The sequence below is a fragment of the Hypanus sabinus genome, chromosome 10, assembly GCF_030144855.1.
Source record: "Hypanus sabinus isolate sHypSab1 chromosome 10, sHypSab1.hap1, whole genome shotgun sequence".
Lineage (NCBI taxonomy): Eukaryota > Metazoa > Chordata > Chondrichthyes > Myliobatiformes > Dasyatidae > Hypanus > Hypanus sabinus.
The window spans coordinates 26,847,531-26,865,553 of record NC_082715.1 but is presented as its reverse complement, the minus strand read 5'-3'; the positions used below and the strand labels follow the sequence as shown (position 1 = coordinate 26,865,553).

Below are 18,023 nucleotides of genomic sequence, written 5' to 3'. Positions count from 1 at the left end.
AGCAATGACCAGCTAACCTACCTGGTGTGCTTTTGAACAGTGGAAGGAAACCGGAGAAAACCTGCACCTTCCGCCAGGAGGATGTACAGATTTCTTACAGATGATGCTAGATTTGAACTCCAAACCCTGCACTCCAAGCTGTAATAGCACCGCGCAAACCACTCTGCTACTAGGGGACAAGAAAGATCTTGGGACAAGAAAGCAGATGAAGAAGTGTTCTTCTGAAAAATAAATCACATCAAACTTACAAGAACCTGTTGCCACGTGCAGCTGTGGAGGCCAGGTCATTGGGTATATTTAAGGCAGAGATTGATAGGTTCTTGATTGGACACGGCATCAAAGGTTACAGGGAGAAGGCTGAGAACTGGGATTGAGGAGGAGATAGAAAACAAGGATCAGGCATGATGGAGTGGTGGAGCAGATTCGATGGGCCAGATGGCTTAATTCTGCTCCTGTGTCTTGTGGTTGAAGTACATAACAGTTTCTGCTTACTAATCTGTGTCATCGGCATGGCATTACATTATGCATGTTGTAAGGTTCCAAGAGGGAAGTTATTAAGCTCAGAGAACTGTGAACAGGAAGGTTTGGGAGGTAAGAATCAAAAAGCTGAAATAAAAATTTTATCCTTTGCTCGCCTAGCAATGGTGAAAGTTACACCACCACTCCTCTCCCTACCCACTGCTGAGACCCAACATTCTATACTATATATGAATCATCTAGACATAGAAATGGAGAGGAGTATACTTACATTTGTGGATTATGAGCAACTGATGCATATCAGAAGTCCGAGTTACATGACCACGGATGCCAGGCAGACAATCTCTGAAGAGTATTGATAAAGGCTGGGGTCATCCGTCTTGTAAAGACACTGCCCAGAAGAAAGGAATGGCAAACCACTTCAGTAGAAACATTTGGCAAGACCAATCATGGTCGTAGAAAGAGCATGATCGCCTATGTCATGTGACACAGCACATAATGAATGAACATATTTGATATACATAATGAATAGAAAAGAGAAGGCAACACAGATAGGTTAAACAAATGGAAGAACTAATGGCAGCTGCAGTTCTCTGAAACCAAAGAATGAGAGAAAATTAGACAGATGAAGGCTTGAAATAGAAAAAACCATGTAAAGATAAAAAGTGTCTGGCAGTTTAATTAGTACCATGTTGTCTTGTAGAGAAGAGGCACAGGAATAATGGCTGTATTACCAAGTTCTATCATGGTTCAGTGTTGGCACGTGGCCTAGTGGACAAGGCATCGGTCTAGTGATCTGAAGGACCATGGTTCGAGCCGCAGCTGAGGCAGCGTGTTGTGTCCTTGAGCAAGGCACTTAACAACACATTGCTCTGCGACACCAGTGCCAAGCTGCTTGGGTCCTAGTACCCTTCCCTTGGACAACATCGGTGGCGTGGAGAGGGGAAGGCCTGCAGCTTGGGCAGCTGCCGGTCTCCCATACAACCCTGCCCAGGCCTGAGCCCTGGAAACCTTCCAAGGCGCAAATTCATGGCCTCACGAGACCAAAGGATACCTACTATCATGGTTCAGTGGTGGTATAAGTGGGGAAAACTGATGCATTGATTGGACAAAGAAATTTGTACATCAAGATACAGAAATCATTAAAGGATATGTCACTAGTGTAAATGGGTGACATATGTTGAGCGTAAGAGTGAATAATTCTCACTACGGTTTTACAGGATCTTAATCGGACCCCATTCGGAATCTTGGGGGTGATTGGCTGTTTATAAAGCCAGATGCTGCAAAAGCTCTTTCATGTTGACCATGGGATTAGTAGTTACTTCATGTGTGGTCGGGTAAAATTTTATTGAAGCTAACTTAAATATACTTGCAAAACAAAGTGGTTAGATCCTAAAAATTCATTAACCTGAGCTCAGCTGACCTAGTGCTGCAGGCCATGTGTCAGATTCAAGCTTCCTACTCAGAGTATTGACCTCAGCAGTGGTAACTGTACTCACAGTTGCTTTAGTGAATCCTGCCCCAAATTTTACAGTTGGTTAGGGAAAATTTAAGCTTGCTTGTGCTGCTTAAGGAAAGGCTGCACTTCTGAGGTAGGGTGGTTCATAGCTGGAATTAATAAGGGAAATCATTTTAATTGTTGGCTAACTGAAATTCATGGCTGAAAACAAAGATCTCAAAATAAATCAGGCATTAAGTTTTTGATATGAGAAAATCTGCAGATGCTGGAAAGCCAAAGCAACACAGACAAAATGCTGGAGGAACTCAACAGGCCAGGCAGCATCTATGGAAAAGAGTCAACATTTTGGGCCAAGACATTTCCTGGAGCCCTGATGAAGGGGCTCGGACCGAAACGTCAACTGTTTGCTCTTTTCCGTAGATGTTGCCTGGCCTGCTGAGCTCCTCCGGGATTTTGTGTGTGTTACTAGATTTCTGATGCAATGCTGGAGAAGAGGGAGAGGTCTGCAGCCCCCTCCTGATGTATCCCCAACTTGGCAGTAGGAGATGTCGATATGTGTATCAAATTTGTAGCTGCAATAACATGGAGGCTGAACTGTAACAAATTAATTTATACATGCGCTCAAGGTCAATGTGTGCATCATCAAGTGCTGTATTCCACCAACCTCCACTACCTCATTGCTATTGCTCAACTACCTTCGATCTCTAATGTTGAGGAACTGTGCCTAGTTCCTAACTGCCCCAACAAACCCTTACATGTGACCACTTGTCCCAGCATGTTAACATCTCACAGGTTGTATACACTGCTATTACTTAGCCACAATCGGCAGACTAACTGAGAGCACTGCTCACCCACTGTTGGCTTATGACCATCCTGGTGCTCAGAGTATGTGCACACTCCAAGAGAAGAACTTCATGCAGATGCAGAACACCTCGTTGTCCATACATGGCACTCTCACGGTGCTGGAAATATATTGTGCCTTGAGAAAGTATTCAGTCCCCACAACTTTTTTCACATTTTACTGTCTCATTTTCTAAATTTAACATATATTGACGTAGAATTTTTTGAGCTAATCTACAAAACATTGTGCATCATGTCAAATCAAAAGAAAAATTCCCAAGCCTGTCAACAATTTACTAAAAATTAAAAACCAAAACTGAAGTATTCATCCCCTTTGTAAGTACTATGCTAACTTTCCTCAGGTGCAATGGATGGCATCGGTTAGTCTCGCAAGACCATGGATCCGCGCCTGGAAAGTTTTGCTTCAGCCTCTCCAGGGTGCAGGCCTGGGCAAGGTTGAATGGAAGACCGGCAGTTGCCCAAGCAGTAAGTCTCCCCTCTCCAGGCCACCGATGCTGTCCAAGGGAAGGGCAAGGGCCGATACAGCTTGGCACCAGTGACGTCACAGGAGTTGCCAGAACGAGGTGGAAGACAACATCGGACTGCCTTAGGGACTCCAGCTCTGGATTTGTCCTCAGGGTTTACTCCCGAAGCCTTTCCCTTGAGTGGGTATGGCCGCAAGGCAGTGGAGGTTTGAAATCGGAGTTTTCCCTCTCTTAGATGGACTGCCTTCCCAGGCTGACGAGCTCCATCTACCCAAAGCACTGGTTTTAAGGTGCCAGGACCCGCCTTCATCCCTTCTCCTGTCAGTAGAAACAGTTCCACCAGGCTTAGAGGCTAAGCCACATGAGAAGGCCAGGAGTTGGACTCGGTTGTCAGAGGCTATTTGAGGCGCATGCTGTGAGGAACACTTTTAGGTAGTGGGAGCTTGTCCCCACTACCACTCCTCGGCTTGACAACCTTGGAATATTACCTTGCCAACTCACCCAATTTGTTGAAAAAGAAAATAGGATGATCAGTTGTTTTCAAAGAATTCATAAAAATAAATACCCACTCTGTCTGTAAGGTCAAATGAAAATGAAGGCAAAAGAGCATTCAAGACAAGTCAGAGAAATGATAACAGAGAAGCACAGATCAGAGGAAAGGTACAAGACCATCTCAAAGGCATGGAACATACCTCAGAGCTCAGTGTGGTCTATAGTGAATAAGTGGAAAAAATATAAAACCACAACCACACTTTCTAGGTCAGGCTGCTGCTCTAAACTTAGTGACCAGAGAGGAGCGGCACTTGTAAGAGAGGCGACTGTGATGCCAACATTCACTCTGAGGGAGCTGCAGAAGTCAGCAGCTGTAACTGGAGATGAAGTTCATGGCTCCACGATCTCTAAGGCTGTGCACGAAAAGGGTATTTATGGAAGAGTGGAGGAAGAAACCCTGGTTCAAAAAAAAAAGCATATCCTTGCCCATAACGCGTTTGCAGAGCGTCACTTAAAAGATACTATAAAGACGTGGAAGAAGGTCTTGTTGTCGGATGAGACTAAAATGGAACTTTTTGGCCTCAACACTAAGCAGTATGTGTGGTGTAAATCTAATACTGTGTGTCAAACAGGTAACACCATCTCTGCTGTAAAGTACGGTGGGATAGTATGAGGGTGGTCAGGAATGATGGGAAGATGAATGCTGCTAAACACTGAGAGATCCTGAATAAAGACCTGCTAGCCTCTTCCAGAAAGCTTAAGCTAGGTAGGAAGCTTGTCTTTCAGCAGGACAACAACCCAAAGAGCACTGCCAGAGCAACCATGGAGTGGCTTCAAATGAAAACTAATGTTCTTGAGTGGCCTAGAGTCCTGACCTTAACCCAATGAAACATCTCTGGCAATACCTCAAGATTGCTGTCCAACTAATGTGGCACAGCTTGAAAAGTTTTGAAAAAGAGGGGAGTGCAAATCTTGCTCTATCGCATTGTGCAAAGTTCATTGAGACTTAACCAAAAGTCTATTGGCTGTAAAACCTGTAGCTTCAAGAGGTGGTTTGACTAAGTATTGAGCAAGGGAAAATGAACACTTTTGAACTGCTGGCATTTCACTTTTTGAATTTGTAGTTTTTCATGTTTTACAAATTTCCCTGTTTTCATATTGTTTATTGGGTGTTTTCAGGGCTGCATCATTGCAGCTACATTTTCACACCTACTAGATTTAAGTTCTGAAAAAAAATCCATATTTGGACTGCTACTCATATCTACAAATTGTCAGCCTAGTAATTTAGTATTTGCCATGTATCCGGTGTTGTTATAATGGTAGGGTATGAATTCTTCATTACTTGAACTTCAGCGTATCAATCACCCATTATTTAAATAGGAGCAAAGCAGTTTTCTGTTATGAATGAGAATTCATCAAGTGTGAATTCATGGAAGTTTCTTTCAAGGACTCTTTATCTCCTGTTTATTGCTTATTTATTTATTATTATTAAATTATCAAAGGTTCAAAGGTGCAGTTTAATGTCAGAGAAATGCATACAATATACATCCTGAAATGCATTTTTCTTCACAACCATCCATGAGAACAGAGGAGTGCCCCAAAGAATAAATGACAGTTAAATGTTAGAACCCCAAAGTCACCCCAGCTCCCCCCGCCATGTGTAAGGGGCAGCAAGCAACGATCCCCACTCCACCTCTCACTGGCGAAAAAAAGCATTGACGCCACCACCGAGCACTCAAACGCGAGCAAAGCAACAGCAAAGACACAGACTGCAGCTACCCCAAAGACTTCGCGTTTCATCCAGTATTCAACATACCACAGGTTCTCTCCGTCCCTAATAAGGGGGAAAGAGATGTCTCCATTTTCCCAGCGAGCGGGGAGACATAACAAACAACTCGCTGGTTTACGATGTTAAAAGTCTGCCACGTTGCTTTTTTCGAGCTCTGTGCCTGAAAAACTGGGCACGCAGTTGTAGATATCTGAACTCCCCCGACAACACATGGGTTTCCTGTCGTGACACCGACCCTCAAATCGCCTGACTCCAGGGACTCAAGGTCCTACGCTTCTGGGTCCGAGCCAGACTCTTAGGCCGAACCTTGGCATGCCATACAACAACGATCAGTTGTGAAACCTCCAGAAATATTATTACTATTTCCTTGTGGTTGTACGGACTGTTGTCTTTCTCACACTTTTTTCTCTGCTCCCTGTCGGATGCAATATTTCATTAATTCTATTATGGTTCTTAGATTTACAGAGCACGCCTGCAAGAAAACAAACCTCAGGGTTGGATATGGTGACATATTTGTACATTAGTAAGTATAGTCAATAACACCCATCTCGGGCCTGGGATATTTACATGTTCTTACTATCTTGATGCCCAATCCAAGAGAGAAAGAAATCAATTCTGCTCAGTACAGGAAGTGTGAAATGTTGCAGACTTCTCTGCAACAGCTTAGACAATGGAAAGTGAATACCACTACAACTTCTTGGTGAAATGAAGCCATTGTTTTTCACTGAGCAACAGAACTGGTCTCGAAGCACAGTGTGGCTGGTGAGGGCCTCATCTGCTATTACTATGTCCTGTTCCATGCAGCCTCTCCTCAACCTCACTGTGGCATTGCATTCTGTGTGCCTTGGAGAAACATCATCTACTGACACTCGAAAGTTAACAAAGCTTCATATCCTCTGCAAAGCCTGCCAATATCTGGAAAACCAACAATCACTATGCAAGAGATCAATGGTGGATCTTCCTACTTGTCCTCACTACAGGTCGAGGTTAAATTTGATAGCACTGCAACAGCGTGATCAACAGCTCTCTGTAGCTACCCTGTATATTTCTGGTGAGCATGTGCTACGCTTTTCCTACTGTTCTGAATCTGGTAGACAACATAAGTTACACTACAAACTGGTACCTACACATTGAGCAGAAAATTGGCAGAATTTTGACACACGCAATACTCAAGAAACAGGAGTCTTGTTTGTCCTTGCTTGCTATTAAGAATAAAATAAATTCAGAAATTAAAATGATGTAAGCATATTTTTGTGGTTCCAAATTATTCTCTTTTAGGTTGGCAAATCTTCTTCAAGTTCTGCCATTGCAACTAATGTTTTATTATTTTTAGGCTTGAAACATATGATGAGTTCATGCCATTCGACTTCAAAACAGAACCATTGTACTCAAGCTCAGAATACAAGGGTAAGCAAGTATGAAAGTGATGCCATTATACACACAAAAATGCTGTAAGCCACGGCAGCCAGGCAATGTTTATTCTTTATCTGCAGGTTAAGGACATGTCTTGACATTTTAAAGTTGAATGTTAGAAAGAATATTTGAAATTAAATTTCCTGTTAAATGGACAATACTAGATTGACCAACATCCCCTAACTTCATTTAGGGACTTAAGTGATGTACGTACAATGGCAATTGAAATAAAAAAAAATTGATATGGCAAATCTGAAATACAACAAACATGCTGAGGATATGGAGAGCAAAATGGAATTAACATATCAAGTCATTGATGTCTCAACTTTAATTTAGAGTTAACGGCATCTTCAATATATTTGAAACATTTCACTATCAATAAATTTCCTTTTAAACGCTACTATTGGTGATTTGGAAAATGACATAATAGTTATGTTGCACTAATTCAAAGACAATGACTTTCCGCCTCTTCTGTGATCAATTCTACTTCTACATTTTTCACAATAGTTTGAGTAAGATCTTGTGTATGCCATTATTTACAAATTTTACATCCGTCCCATGCTTTATCATACAAACAGATTTGGAAAGATAAAATTATTATCATCAATATAACTAACTGTCATTGGAGGCCTTCCATCAGTCAGGGTCAACAATGGATATTGCGACCTAGCAAGCCAGTATGTAAGCCAGGACAGTACAATATGGAGACCAAGCTCCTCCTCTCCATGCGGCGATCGATACAGTTCGGCACCAGCAGCACTGAACTCAATGTACAACTGCCTTAGGCTACTTCAGCTCTGAATTTTCCTCAGGGTTTACTCCTGAAGCCTTCTCTACGAGTGGTTATAGCCACAAGGCAGTGGAGGATTGCGATTAAAGATTTCCTTCTCCTAGATGGACTGAGAACCAAGCCTGATGAGCCCCATGAGCCTGAAGCACCAATAACCTGCCTTTGCACCTTCTCCAGCCAGTAGAAACAGTTCCACTGGACTTAGTAGCTAAGCCACACGTGAAGGCCAGGAGCTGGACCTGGTTGTCAGAGGCTATTTGAGGTGCACACCATTGGGAGCATTTAATAGGTAGTGGGAGCTTATCCCCACTAACTTGTCTGGCTATAACAACCTTAAGGAACCTTGTGTGATGTATAACATCCATTAGTCTCGTGAGACCATGGATTTGCGCCTGGAAGGTCTTCTTCAGGGAACAGGCCTGGGCAAGGTTGTATGGAAGACCGGCTATTGCCCAAGCAGCGAGTCTCCCCTCTCCACGCCACCGATGTTGTCCAAGGGAAGGGCAAGGGCCAATACAGCTTGGCACCAGTGTCATCGCAGGAGTTGCCAGAGTGAGGTTGAAGGCAACGTCGGACTGCCTTAGGGACTCCAGCTCCGGATTTGTGCTAAGGGTTTACTCCCGAAGCCTTTCCCATGAGTGGGTATGGCCGCAGGCAGCAGAGGTTTGAAATCAGAGTTTTCCCTCTCATAGATGGACTGCCTTCCCAGGCTGATGATCTCCATCTACCTGAAAACCTTAACTCCCATAAATACAAGAGACGCTGCAGATGTTGTAAATCCACACATAAAATCGTAGAGAAAATCAACAAGTCAGGCAACATATAATAAGAAGAGTAAAGAGCCAACACTTCAGGCCAAGACCCTTTATCAGGACCTGAAAGGAAGGGGATAGAAGCCACAATAATGAGGTGGGGAGGGGAAGGAGTAAAAGGTAGAAGGTGAAGGGGAAGGAGGGTGGTTAATGAACTCTCATTTTGTCCAGTCTGATAAATGGCCATCCAGACTGTTAGTGAAACTGTGGAATATTTCAAAAGAGTGAATACAATCATTTGAAAGCTTTACAGAATGTCCACTTTTTAATTAGAAGACCATGAATAAGTTATTTGGACTATAAGACATAGGAACAGAATTGGGCTATTTAGTACAATTTAATGGCACCATTAAATCTTACGCTATTTTACTCATTGTTGTAAAGACTCCAATGGGCCAAGTTGTTCTCTTTGGTTCATATAGGAAACTGAGTGATAGTGTCAATAGTGATAGATAGGAGGTAATAGATAGGAGCTACAAAGAAGTAGTTACCCCTAAGTTACAGGAAGCAGGTAACTGGGTGACTGTCAGGAGAGGGGAAGGTAATGGTCAGCTATTGCAGAGTACCCCTGTGGCCATTCCTCTCAAGTATTCCGCTTTGGATACTGTTGGAGGGGTGACCTACAAGGGGGGAGCTGCAGCAAATGGGTTTTTGGCACTGTGTTTGGTGTTATGGTTCTGAAGGGAAGTGGGAGAGAAGTGAATTGCAGTAGTGATAGGGAATTCCCTAGTTAAGGGAGTATACATCAGAGTCTGTGTACATGATACAGACATCCAGGTGGTAGTTACCTCCCAGATGCCAGGGTCACAGATCGAGTCCATGGCATTCTGAACAGCCAAGAAGTCTTGGTACATATTGGCACCAGTGTCATAGGTGGAAAAAGGGAGGAGGTCCTGAAGAAAGAATTTAGGGAGGCAGGTAGAAAGCTGAAAAGTGGGACTTATAGGGTTGTAATCCTTGGATTGCTGCCTGTGCCATGTGCCAGAGCAGGTAAGAATAGGATGATGTGGCTGAGGAACTGGTGCAGAGCGCAGGGCTTCAGATTTCTGAAACATTGGGATCTCATAAGGCTCTAAAAGTAATCTGGGAAATTATAGGCCAGTAAGTTTGATATCGGTAGTAGGTAAATTATTGTAAGGAATACTAAGAGATAGGATCTACAAGTATTTAGATAGACAGGGACCTATTAGAGAGAGTCAACATGGCTTTGTGTGTGATAGGTCATGTTTAACAAATCTATTAGAGTTTTTTGAGGAGATTACAAGGAAAGTGGATGAAGGGAAGGCAGTGGATGTTGTCTACATGGACTTCAGTAAGGCCTTTGACAAGGTCCCGCATAGGAGGTTAGTTAGGAAGATTCAGTTGCTAGGTATACATGGAGAGGTAGTAAATTGGATTAGACATTGGCTCAATGGAAGAAGCCAGAGAGTGGTAGTGGAGGATTGCTACTCTGAGTGGAGGCATGTGACTTGTGGTGTGCCACAGGGATCAGTGCTGGGTCCATTGTTTTTTGTCATCTATGTCACTGATCTGGATGATTGGATCAGCAAATTTGCTGATAATACAAAGATTGGAGGTTTAGTGGACTGTGAGGAAGGTTTTCAAAGCTTGCAGAGAGATCTGGACCAGCTGGAAAAATGGGCTGAAAAATGGCAGATGGAGTTTAATACAGACAAGTGTGAGGTATTGCACTTTGGAAAGAAAAACCAAGGTAGAACATACAAGGTAAATGGTAGGGCACTGAGGAGTGCAGTAGAACAGAGGGATCTAGGAATATAGATACAAAATTCCCTAAAAGTGGCATCACAGGTAGATAGGGTAGTAAAGAGAGCTTTTGGTACATTGACCTTTATAAATCAAAGTATTGAGTATAAGAGTTGGAATGTTATGGTGAGGTTGTATAAGGCATTGGTGAGGCCGAATTTGGAGTATTGTGTGCAGTTTTGGTCACCGAATTACAGGAAAGATATTAATAAGGTTGAAAGAGTGCAGAGAAGGCTTACAAGGATGTTGCTGGGACTTGAGAAACTGATTTACCGAGAAAGGTTGAATAGGTTAGGACTTTATTCCCTGGAGTGTAGAAGAACGAGGGGAGACTTGATAGAGGTATATAAAATTATGATGGGTATAGATAGAATGAATGCAAGCATGTTTTTTCCACTGAGGCTAGGGGAGAAAAAACCCAGAGGTCATGGGTTAAGGGTGAAGGGGGAAAAGTTCAAACGGAACATTAGAGGGGGGCTTCTTCACACAAAGAGCCGTGGGAGTGTGGACTGAGCTACCAGATGAAGTGGTAAATGTGGGCTCACTTTTGATGTTTAAGAAAAACTTGGACAGGTACATGGATGAGAGGGGTTTGGAGGGATATGGGTCAGGTGCAGGTCAGTGGGGCTAGAGAGAAAAATGATTTGGCACAGCCAAGAAGGGCCAAAAGGCCTGTTTCTGTGCTGTAATGTTCTATGGTTCTCTTCTGGGGAAGTTATTAATTGTACAAAAGGAATGGGTTACACTTGAACGTGAAAGGAACCAAATGCTTGCAGGCAGGCTCTCTAGAGCGGTAGGGAAGGGTATGGGAACCAGAGTGATTGGGCTGAGGATGGGGCAATTGGTATACAAGCTGGGGCACTGTGCAGTAAGACTGTCAGGAAGGACATGTGGATGATAGGGCAAAATTGCAATTAGTGGGATTAGCTGCAATGTTACAGGGGGACAAAATTGAAAAGGGCGATGAATACATGACTGAAGGTGTTATATTTGAATTCATGCAATATATGGAATAAGTTAGATCTTGTAGCACAGTTAGAAATTGGCAGGTGTGACATTGTAGGCATCACTGAATATTGGCTGAAAGAAAAGTATAGTTGGGAGATAAACATCCAAGGATAAACATTGCATCAAAAGGGCAGGCAGGAAGGCAGATGGAGTGGCATGGCTCTGTGGGATGAAAATGAAATCAAATCCTTAGAACGAGGTGATATACAATTGGAATATGCAGAATCCTTGTGGGTAGAGTTAAGGAAATGCAAGGGTAAAAATATCATGAAAGGAGTTACATATAGGCATCTGAACAGTAACCAGGATGTGGGCTACAAATTACAATGCATGTCAAAAGGGAAATATTATGATAGTTATGGGGTTTTCAATATGCAGGTAGATTGGGAAAATCAGATTGGTGCTGACTTTCATTCCCAAGAGAAAGAATTTGTAGAGTGAGTATGCAATGGCTTTTTTAGAACAGCTTGTGATTGAGCTCACTAGGGGATCAGGTTATCTGAATTGGATAATATGTAATGAACCAAATTTGACTAGGGAGCTTAAAGTAAAGGAACCCTTAAGAGGCAGTGACTATAATAAGATAGAATTCTCCCTGCAATGTGAGCGGGAGAAGCTAAATTAAAATGTATCAATATTACTGTGGAGTAAAGGGAATTGCAGGGGCATGAGAGAGGAGTTGGCCAAAGTTGATTGGAAGGGGACACTAGCAGGGATGATGGCAGAGCAGCAATAGCTTGAGTTTCTGGAGCAATTCAATAGACAATAGGTGCAGGCGTAGGCCATTTGGCCCTTTGAGCCAGCACCGCCATTCAATGTGAACATAGCTGATCATCCACAATCAGTACCCCGTTTCTGCCTTCTCCCCATATCCCTTGACACTGCTATCTTTAAGAGCTCTATCTAATTCTTTCTTGAAAGCATCCAGAGAAGTGGCCTCCACTACCTTCTGAGGCAGAGCATTCCACAGATCCACAACTCTCTGGGTGAAAAAGTTTTTCCTTAACTCCGTTCTAAATGGCCTACCCTTTATTCTTAAATTGTGGCCTCTGGTTCTGGACTCCCCCATAATCCCTTAATAATCTTATATGTTTCAATCAGATCCCCTCTCATCCTTCTAAATATACAAGCCCAGTCACTCCAACCTTTCAACATATGACAGTCCCACCATCCCTGGAATTAAGCTTGTGAAACTACGCTGCACTCCCTCAATAACAAGAATGTCCTTTCTCAAATTTGGAGACCAAAACTGAACACAATACTCCAGGTGTGGTCTCACCAGGGCCCTGTACAACTGCAGAAGGACCTCTTTGCTCCTATATTCAACTCCCCTTGTTATGAAGGCCAACATGCCATTAGCTTTCTTCACTATCTGCTGTACCTGCATGCTTGCTTTCAGTGACTGATGAACAAGGACACCCAGATCTCGTTGTACTTCCCCTTTTCCTAACTTGACACCATTTAGATAGTAATCTGCCTTCCTGTTCTTGCCACCAAAGTGGATAACCTCACACTTATCCACATTAAACTGCATCTGCACAGGATAGATACATCACAAAAAAGAAGAGGTATCCTAAAGGCAGGATGACACAACCATTGCTGACAATGGAAGTCAAAATCAACATAAGAACAAAAAGGGGGCATATAATAGAGCAAAAGTTGGAGAATTGGAAAGCTTCTGAAAACCAACAGAAAGCATCTGAAAAAGCCATAAAGAGGGAAAAGATAAAATAGGAAGGTAAGCCCAACTGAAGAGATTGTGAAGGCATTAGTAATGATCTTTTAAGAATCAGTTATTCTGATGTAGTTCCTGAGGTCTGGAAAATTGCAAGGGTCACTCAACTCTACAACTAGGGAGAAAGGCAGAAGAAAGACAATCATAGGCCAGTTACTCTGACCTCAGTGGTTGGGAGTTGATAGTTATGGATGGGATTTTGGGGTACTTGGAGGCACATGGTAAGATATGCCAAAGTCAACATGGTTTCTTTAAGGGAGTTCCTTGAGGAAATAACAAGCAGAATAGGCAAAGGAGAATCGGTAGATGCTGTGTACTTGGATTTTCAGAAGGCCTTTGACAAGGTGCTGCACATGAGGTTGCTTAGTAAGATAAGATGGCATAGTATTACAGGAAAGATACTAGCATGGATAAAACATTGGCTAATTGGCAGGAGACAAAGAATGGGAATAAAGAGAACCTTGTCTAATTGGCTGCTGGTGACTAGTGGTGATTCACAGGGATTGGTGTTGGGACCATTTTGTTTTACATTGTATGTCAATGATTTGGATGATGGAATTGATGGCTTTGTGGCCAAGTTTGTGGATGATAGGTAGATAGGTGGAGGGGCAGCTAGTGTTGAAGAAGCGGGGGGGGGGGCTGCAAAAGGACTCAAACAGATTAGAAGAATGGGCAAAGAAGTGGCAGATGGAATTCAGTGTCAGGAATTTTATGGTTATAGTCTTCAGTAGAAGGAATAAAGGTCCAAACTATTTTCTAAACAAGGAGAAAATACAAAAATCTAAGATGCAAGGGGATTTGGGCATCATCATGCAGGATTTTCTAAAGGTTAACTTGCAGGTTGAGGAAGTCAAATATAACTTAGATCTTTCTAGAAGTCTGGAACATAAAAGCGAGGATGTAATGTTGAGCACTGGTGAGGCCTCTCTCAGAGTTTTGGCCACTTACTTACAAAAGGATATGCTAACCTTAGAGAGGGTTCTGAGAAGGTTGAGGAAAATGATTCTGGGATTGAAAGGCTGATCATATGAGGAGTATTTGAAGGTTCTGAGACTGTAAGCACTGAAACCTGCAAGAATGAGTGGGGATTTCATCAAAACCTATCGAACGAGAAAGGCCTAGATAGAGTGGACGTGGACAGGATATTTCCTGTAGTGGGGGAGTCCAGGTCAGAGGGCTGTTCTTGGACTACAGTTCAGCATTCAATACCATAGTTCCATCCAGACATGACAAGAAGCTCAGAGAACTCAGCCTTGACCCTGCCTTGTGCAGCTGGATCCTGGACTTCCTGTCAGATTGCCAGCAGGTTGTAAGAGTGGACTCCCTCACCTTCAACCCTCTGACTCTCAGTACAGGAGCCCCTCAGGTTGCGTACTGTGTCCCCTCCTTTACTCCCTGTATACCCATGACTGCATCGCCACCCACAGCTCCAATCTGCTAATTAAATTTGCCAATGACACTACATTATCTCAAACAATACCGAGGTGGCCTACAGGGAAGAAGTCACCTCTCTGACACAGTGGGGTCAAGAAAACAACCTCTTCCTCAAAGTTGCAGAAACAAAGGAGCTGGTTGTGGATTACAGGAGGAATGGAGATGGGCTAACCCCTATTGACATCAATGGATCTGAGGTTGAGAGGGTAAACAACCTCAAGTTCCTCAGGATCCACATGACCGAGGTCCTCACGTAGCCTGCACACACCAGCTGTGTGGTGAAAAAGACACAACAGCGCCTCTTTCATCTCAAACGGTTGAGGAAGTTTGGTATGGGCCCCCAAATCCTCAGAACTTTCTACAGGGGCACAACTGAGAGCATCCTGACTGGCTGCATCACTGCCTGGTATGGGAACTGTACTTCCCTCAATCTCAGGACTTTACAGAGAGCGGTGCGGACAGCCCAGTGCATCTGTAGTTGTAAACTACAGAATCAACTTCCATGATTCAGGAATTTACAAGGACAGGTGTGTAAAAAGGGCCCGTTGGATCATTGGGGACCCAAGCCATCCCAGCCACAATCTATTCCAACTGCTACCATCCGGGAAGCGGTACCGCAGCATAAAATCCAGGACCAATAGGCTCCAGCACAGCTTCTTCCACCAGGCCATCAGACTGATGAACTCACACTGACTTGAGTGTGCTCTGTATTATATTGACTGTTCTATTTATTATAAATTATTATAAATTACAATGATTGCACATTGCACGTTTAGATGGAGACGTAATGTAAAGATTTTTACTCCTCATGTATGTGAAGGATGTAAGAAATAAAGGCAATTCAATTCAATTCAACCTCAATATAGAGAGACTCCATTAATAATGGAGATGAGCAGGAATTTCTTTATGCAGAGGATGGGGTATCTATAGATTTGTAACCATGTTCAGCTGTGGAGGCCAGGCCATTGGGTGTATTGAAGGAGAAAATTGATGTCAGGGCATGAAAGGTTATGGGGGAAGGCAGTAAAAAGGGGTTGAGAGGGAATTGGATCAGCCATGAACAAATTTTGGTAGAGCAGACTTGATGGGCAGAATGGCATCATTCGCTGTTATGTCTTATGGATTTGTCCTGTTTCAGCCAAGAGTGCACACAGGCCATGTCTCAAGTTTTCAGTTGTGTGTTACTGTCGTTGTTATACTTGAATAAGATGGTGCGTAAATTCTTAGCATGTCAGCTGGGATGTTGTGTGAGATGAGATGGACAGCTTGCTCTAGCAAACACCACTGTGACTTACATTAGCTAATATTGATGATGCTTGAAATGGGAGTCGCAGTGTATATTGGAATATGCTTATTTTATTGGGTATAACATTAGAGAAAATATGGAGGGGAACTTCCCTCAGTAAGTCTTCACTCGTCCAAGAAGCATTGCTGGAACATTGTTTTCTGGATACTTAAATCTGCAGTATCAACTGTTAATCCTAATTTCCCCCCAAAATGGTGCTCTACTATTTTAACACCCCAGATACCAATCTTTGGTACCCATGTCCTGGAGGAAGAAGAGCAGTCAGGAGATATTGAATTCCTAGGGGATGACAAGAAAATCTAATTTATTGTCATGTAGCAAAGAAAGTTAATTTGAATCATACCAATTTTATTAATCTTAAATATGAATATATAATTATGTTAAACCAATACTAAAATCTAAAATTTAAAAAAACAGAAAAATATGATTTATCTGAACTTAAAATGACATTCAGGTCCAATGATTGACCTTTCGGTATATTTCTTAACGTTTTCTGTTTTGATTTGGGCCAGTTCTGTTCTTAGTCTGTGACGGTCAAGAACGATCCAGTCAGGTGAGTCCCAGCTTCCAGCGCTAGATGAAAGCTCTTTAATTACACATTCAAGTATGGTTCAAAGGTGATGAGTGTTTCTGCCTCTAGCACTCAACTGGGGAATGAGGTCTGCATCCATACCACCATCTGAGTAGGGGTAGGGATTTGACTCCCCATTTTGGATAAAGTTTGCCACTGTTCCTGTCATGCACAGTTACAGCTTTGAAAGACTTATCATGGAAGGGCTTGTTTTAATAAAAAAGCTTTGCTGAAATCCATGTAGACTGATGCACCATTCTCACTGATCCTTCTTATTACCACTTCAAATAGTGAAATCAACTCAGTCAGGCTTGGCACTCCATCCTGTTTCTTTTTGATAAATCTGTAAACTTCTAAGCAGAGTTACATTGTCCCAGAGTATGGATTCTAATAATATCTCCAATGCTAAATTTGACCGAACTGGCTTGTGATTACTTTAGTTTATACTTTCACTGTTTTAAACAATGACACAATGTACTGTAGGTATCCTCCAGTCCTCTGGTACCATTGTTATAATCAGGAAGGACTGGAGAAAGGTGATCAAATCCTCCTCTCCTGCTTCTTTAACAGTCAGGTATATATATCATCCAGGCCTGGTGAGTTGTCCATTTTTAAAGCTGCTAAAAGCCCTTAATTCATCCTCTTTTAGCATCTACTTGACAATCAGAATTTCACTACTGTTCTTTCTAACCATGTTGACAAAATTCCCCTCTTCTCGGAGAAATTTACAAAGTATTCAATTGGAATCTTATTCATTGTCTCCACCTCCACACATAGGTCATCTTTCTGGTCCCTAATAGGCCCTATTGTTTCATCTCATTCTAAATCTTTGAATTCAATGTAAAACATACTTAAATAATAAAAAATATTTTCAAATCATTAAGAGCCTTAACACTATGTTAAGGCCTGCCATGTCCTGCCATGTGGTTAATTGTTTCACAGCTCAGCACTTTGATTTATCTAGGACCAATAGATGATTTAAGTTGGTTCCATTAATCTGCTGATTATCTACTATGTATGATACATACCTTGATACTGTCATTAAAGTCTTAGATTGAAATTTTCAATTCTTTTGCCGAATGATGACCTGTAATAAATTCTTACATTAGTGAAATGAATTGCCTTGATCTTCCTACATCAAACTCCGAGAACAAATTTCCTCTACTTCATTACATTACAATGCCAAATGATTATGTTTGCTTTTAATGTGACATAAATAGCTGAGTTACTTGGCTTTCTTGTCTTTTAGTCAATCTGATCTCAATGGAGTTGACCTACTTTGTGTGTGGGCTGCTGTTTGCTGGGGTAGTTAAAGAACAGATATGGGATTATGCGATTACAGTCACTGTGATTCATGTTGCAGTTACGTCAACAAGTAAGTAGCCTTTACCTTAAGTAAGTCATGTGTTCTTTAAAGACTTCACATATATTCAGGCATCTTAAGGAGATATTAAATATTCATTCATTCTACCATAGGATGTTGGTTATGCACAGTAACGTACTGGTTAGTATAACACTTTATAGTACTAGCGACATGGGTTCAATTCTCCCCTGTGACAATGTAAATCTGCTCCGGGAGCTCCAGTTTCCTCCCACAGTGTAAAGACATAGAAACATAGAAAACCTACAGCACAATACAGGAGCTTTG

At 42.3% G+C, this 18,023-nt stretch overlaps 1 protein-coding gene across 1 annotated transcript in view; it reads left to right on the top strand.

The window, feature by feature from the left end:
• tmem244 (transmembrane protein 244) overlaps positions 1–17,758 on the top strand; it is a 39,221-nt gene extending 21,463 nt beyond the window's left edge. The window contains exons 3-4 of the mRNA XM_059981353.1: positions 6,876–6,949; positions 17,625–17,758. Coding sequence (XP_059837336.1) covers positions 6,876–6,949; positions 17,625–17,758 — 208 coding nt within the window. The remainder of the gene's footprint in view (positions 1–6,875; positions 6,950–17,624) is intronic.
• Positions 17,759–18,023: the final 265 nt, after the last annotated feature.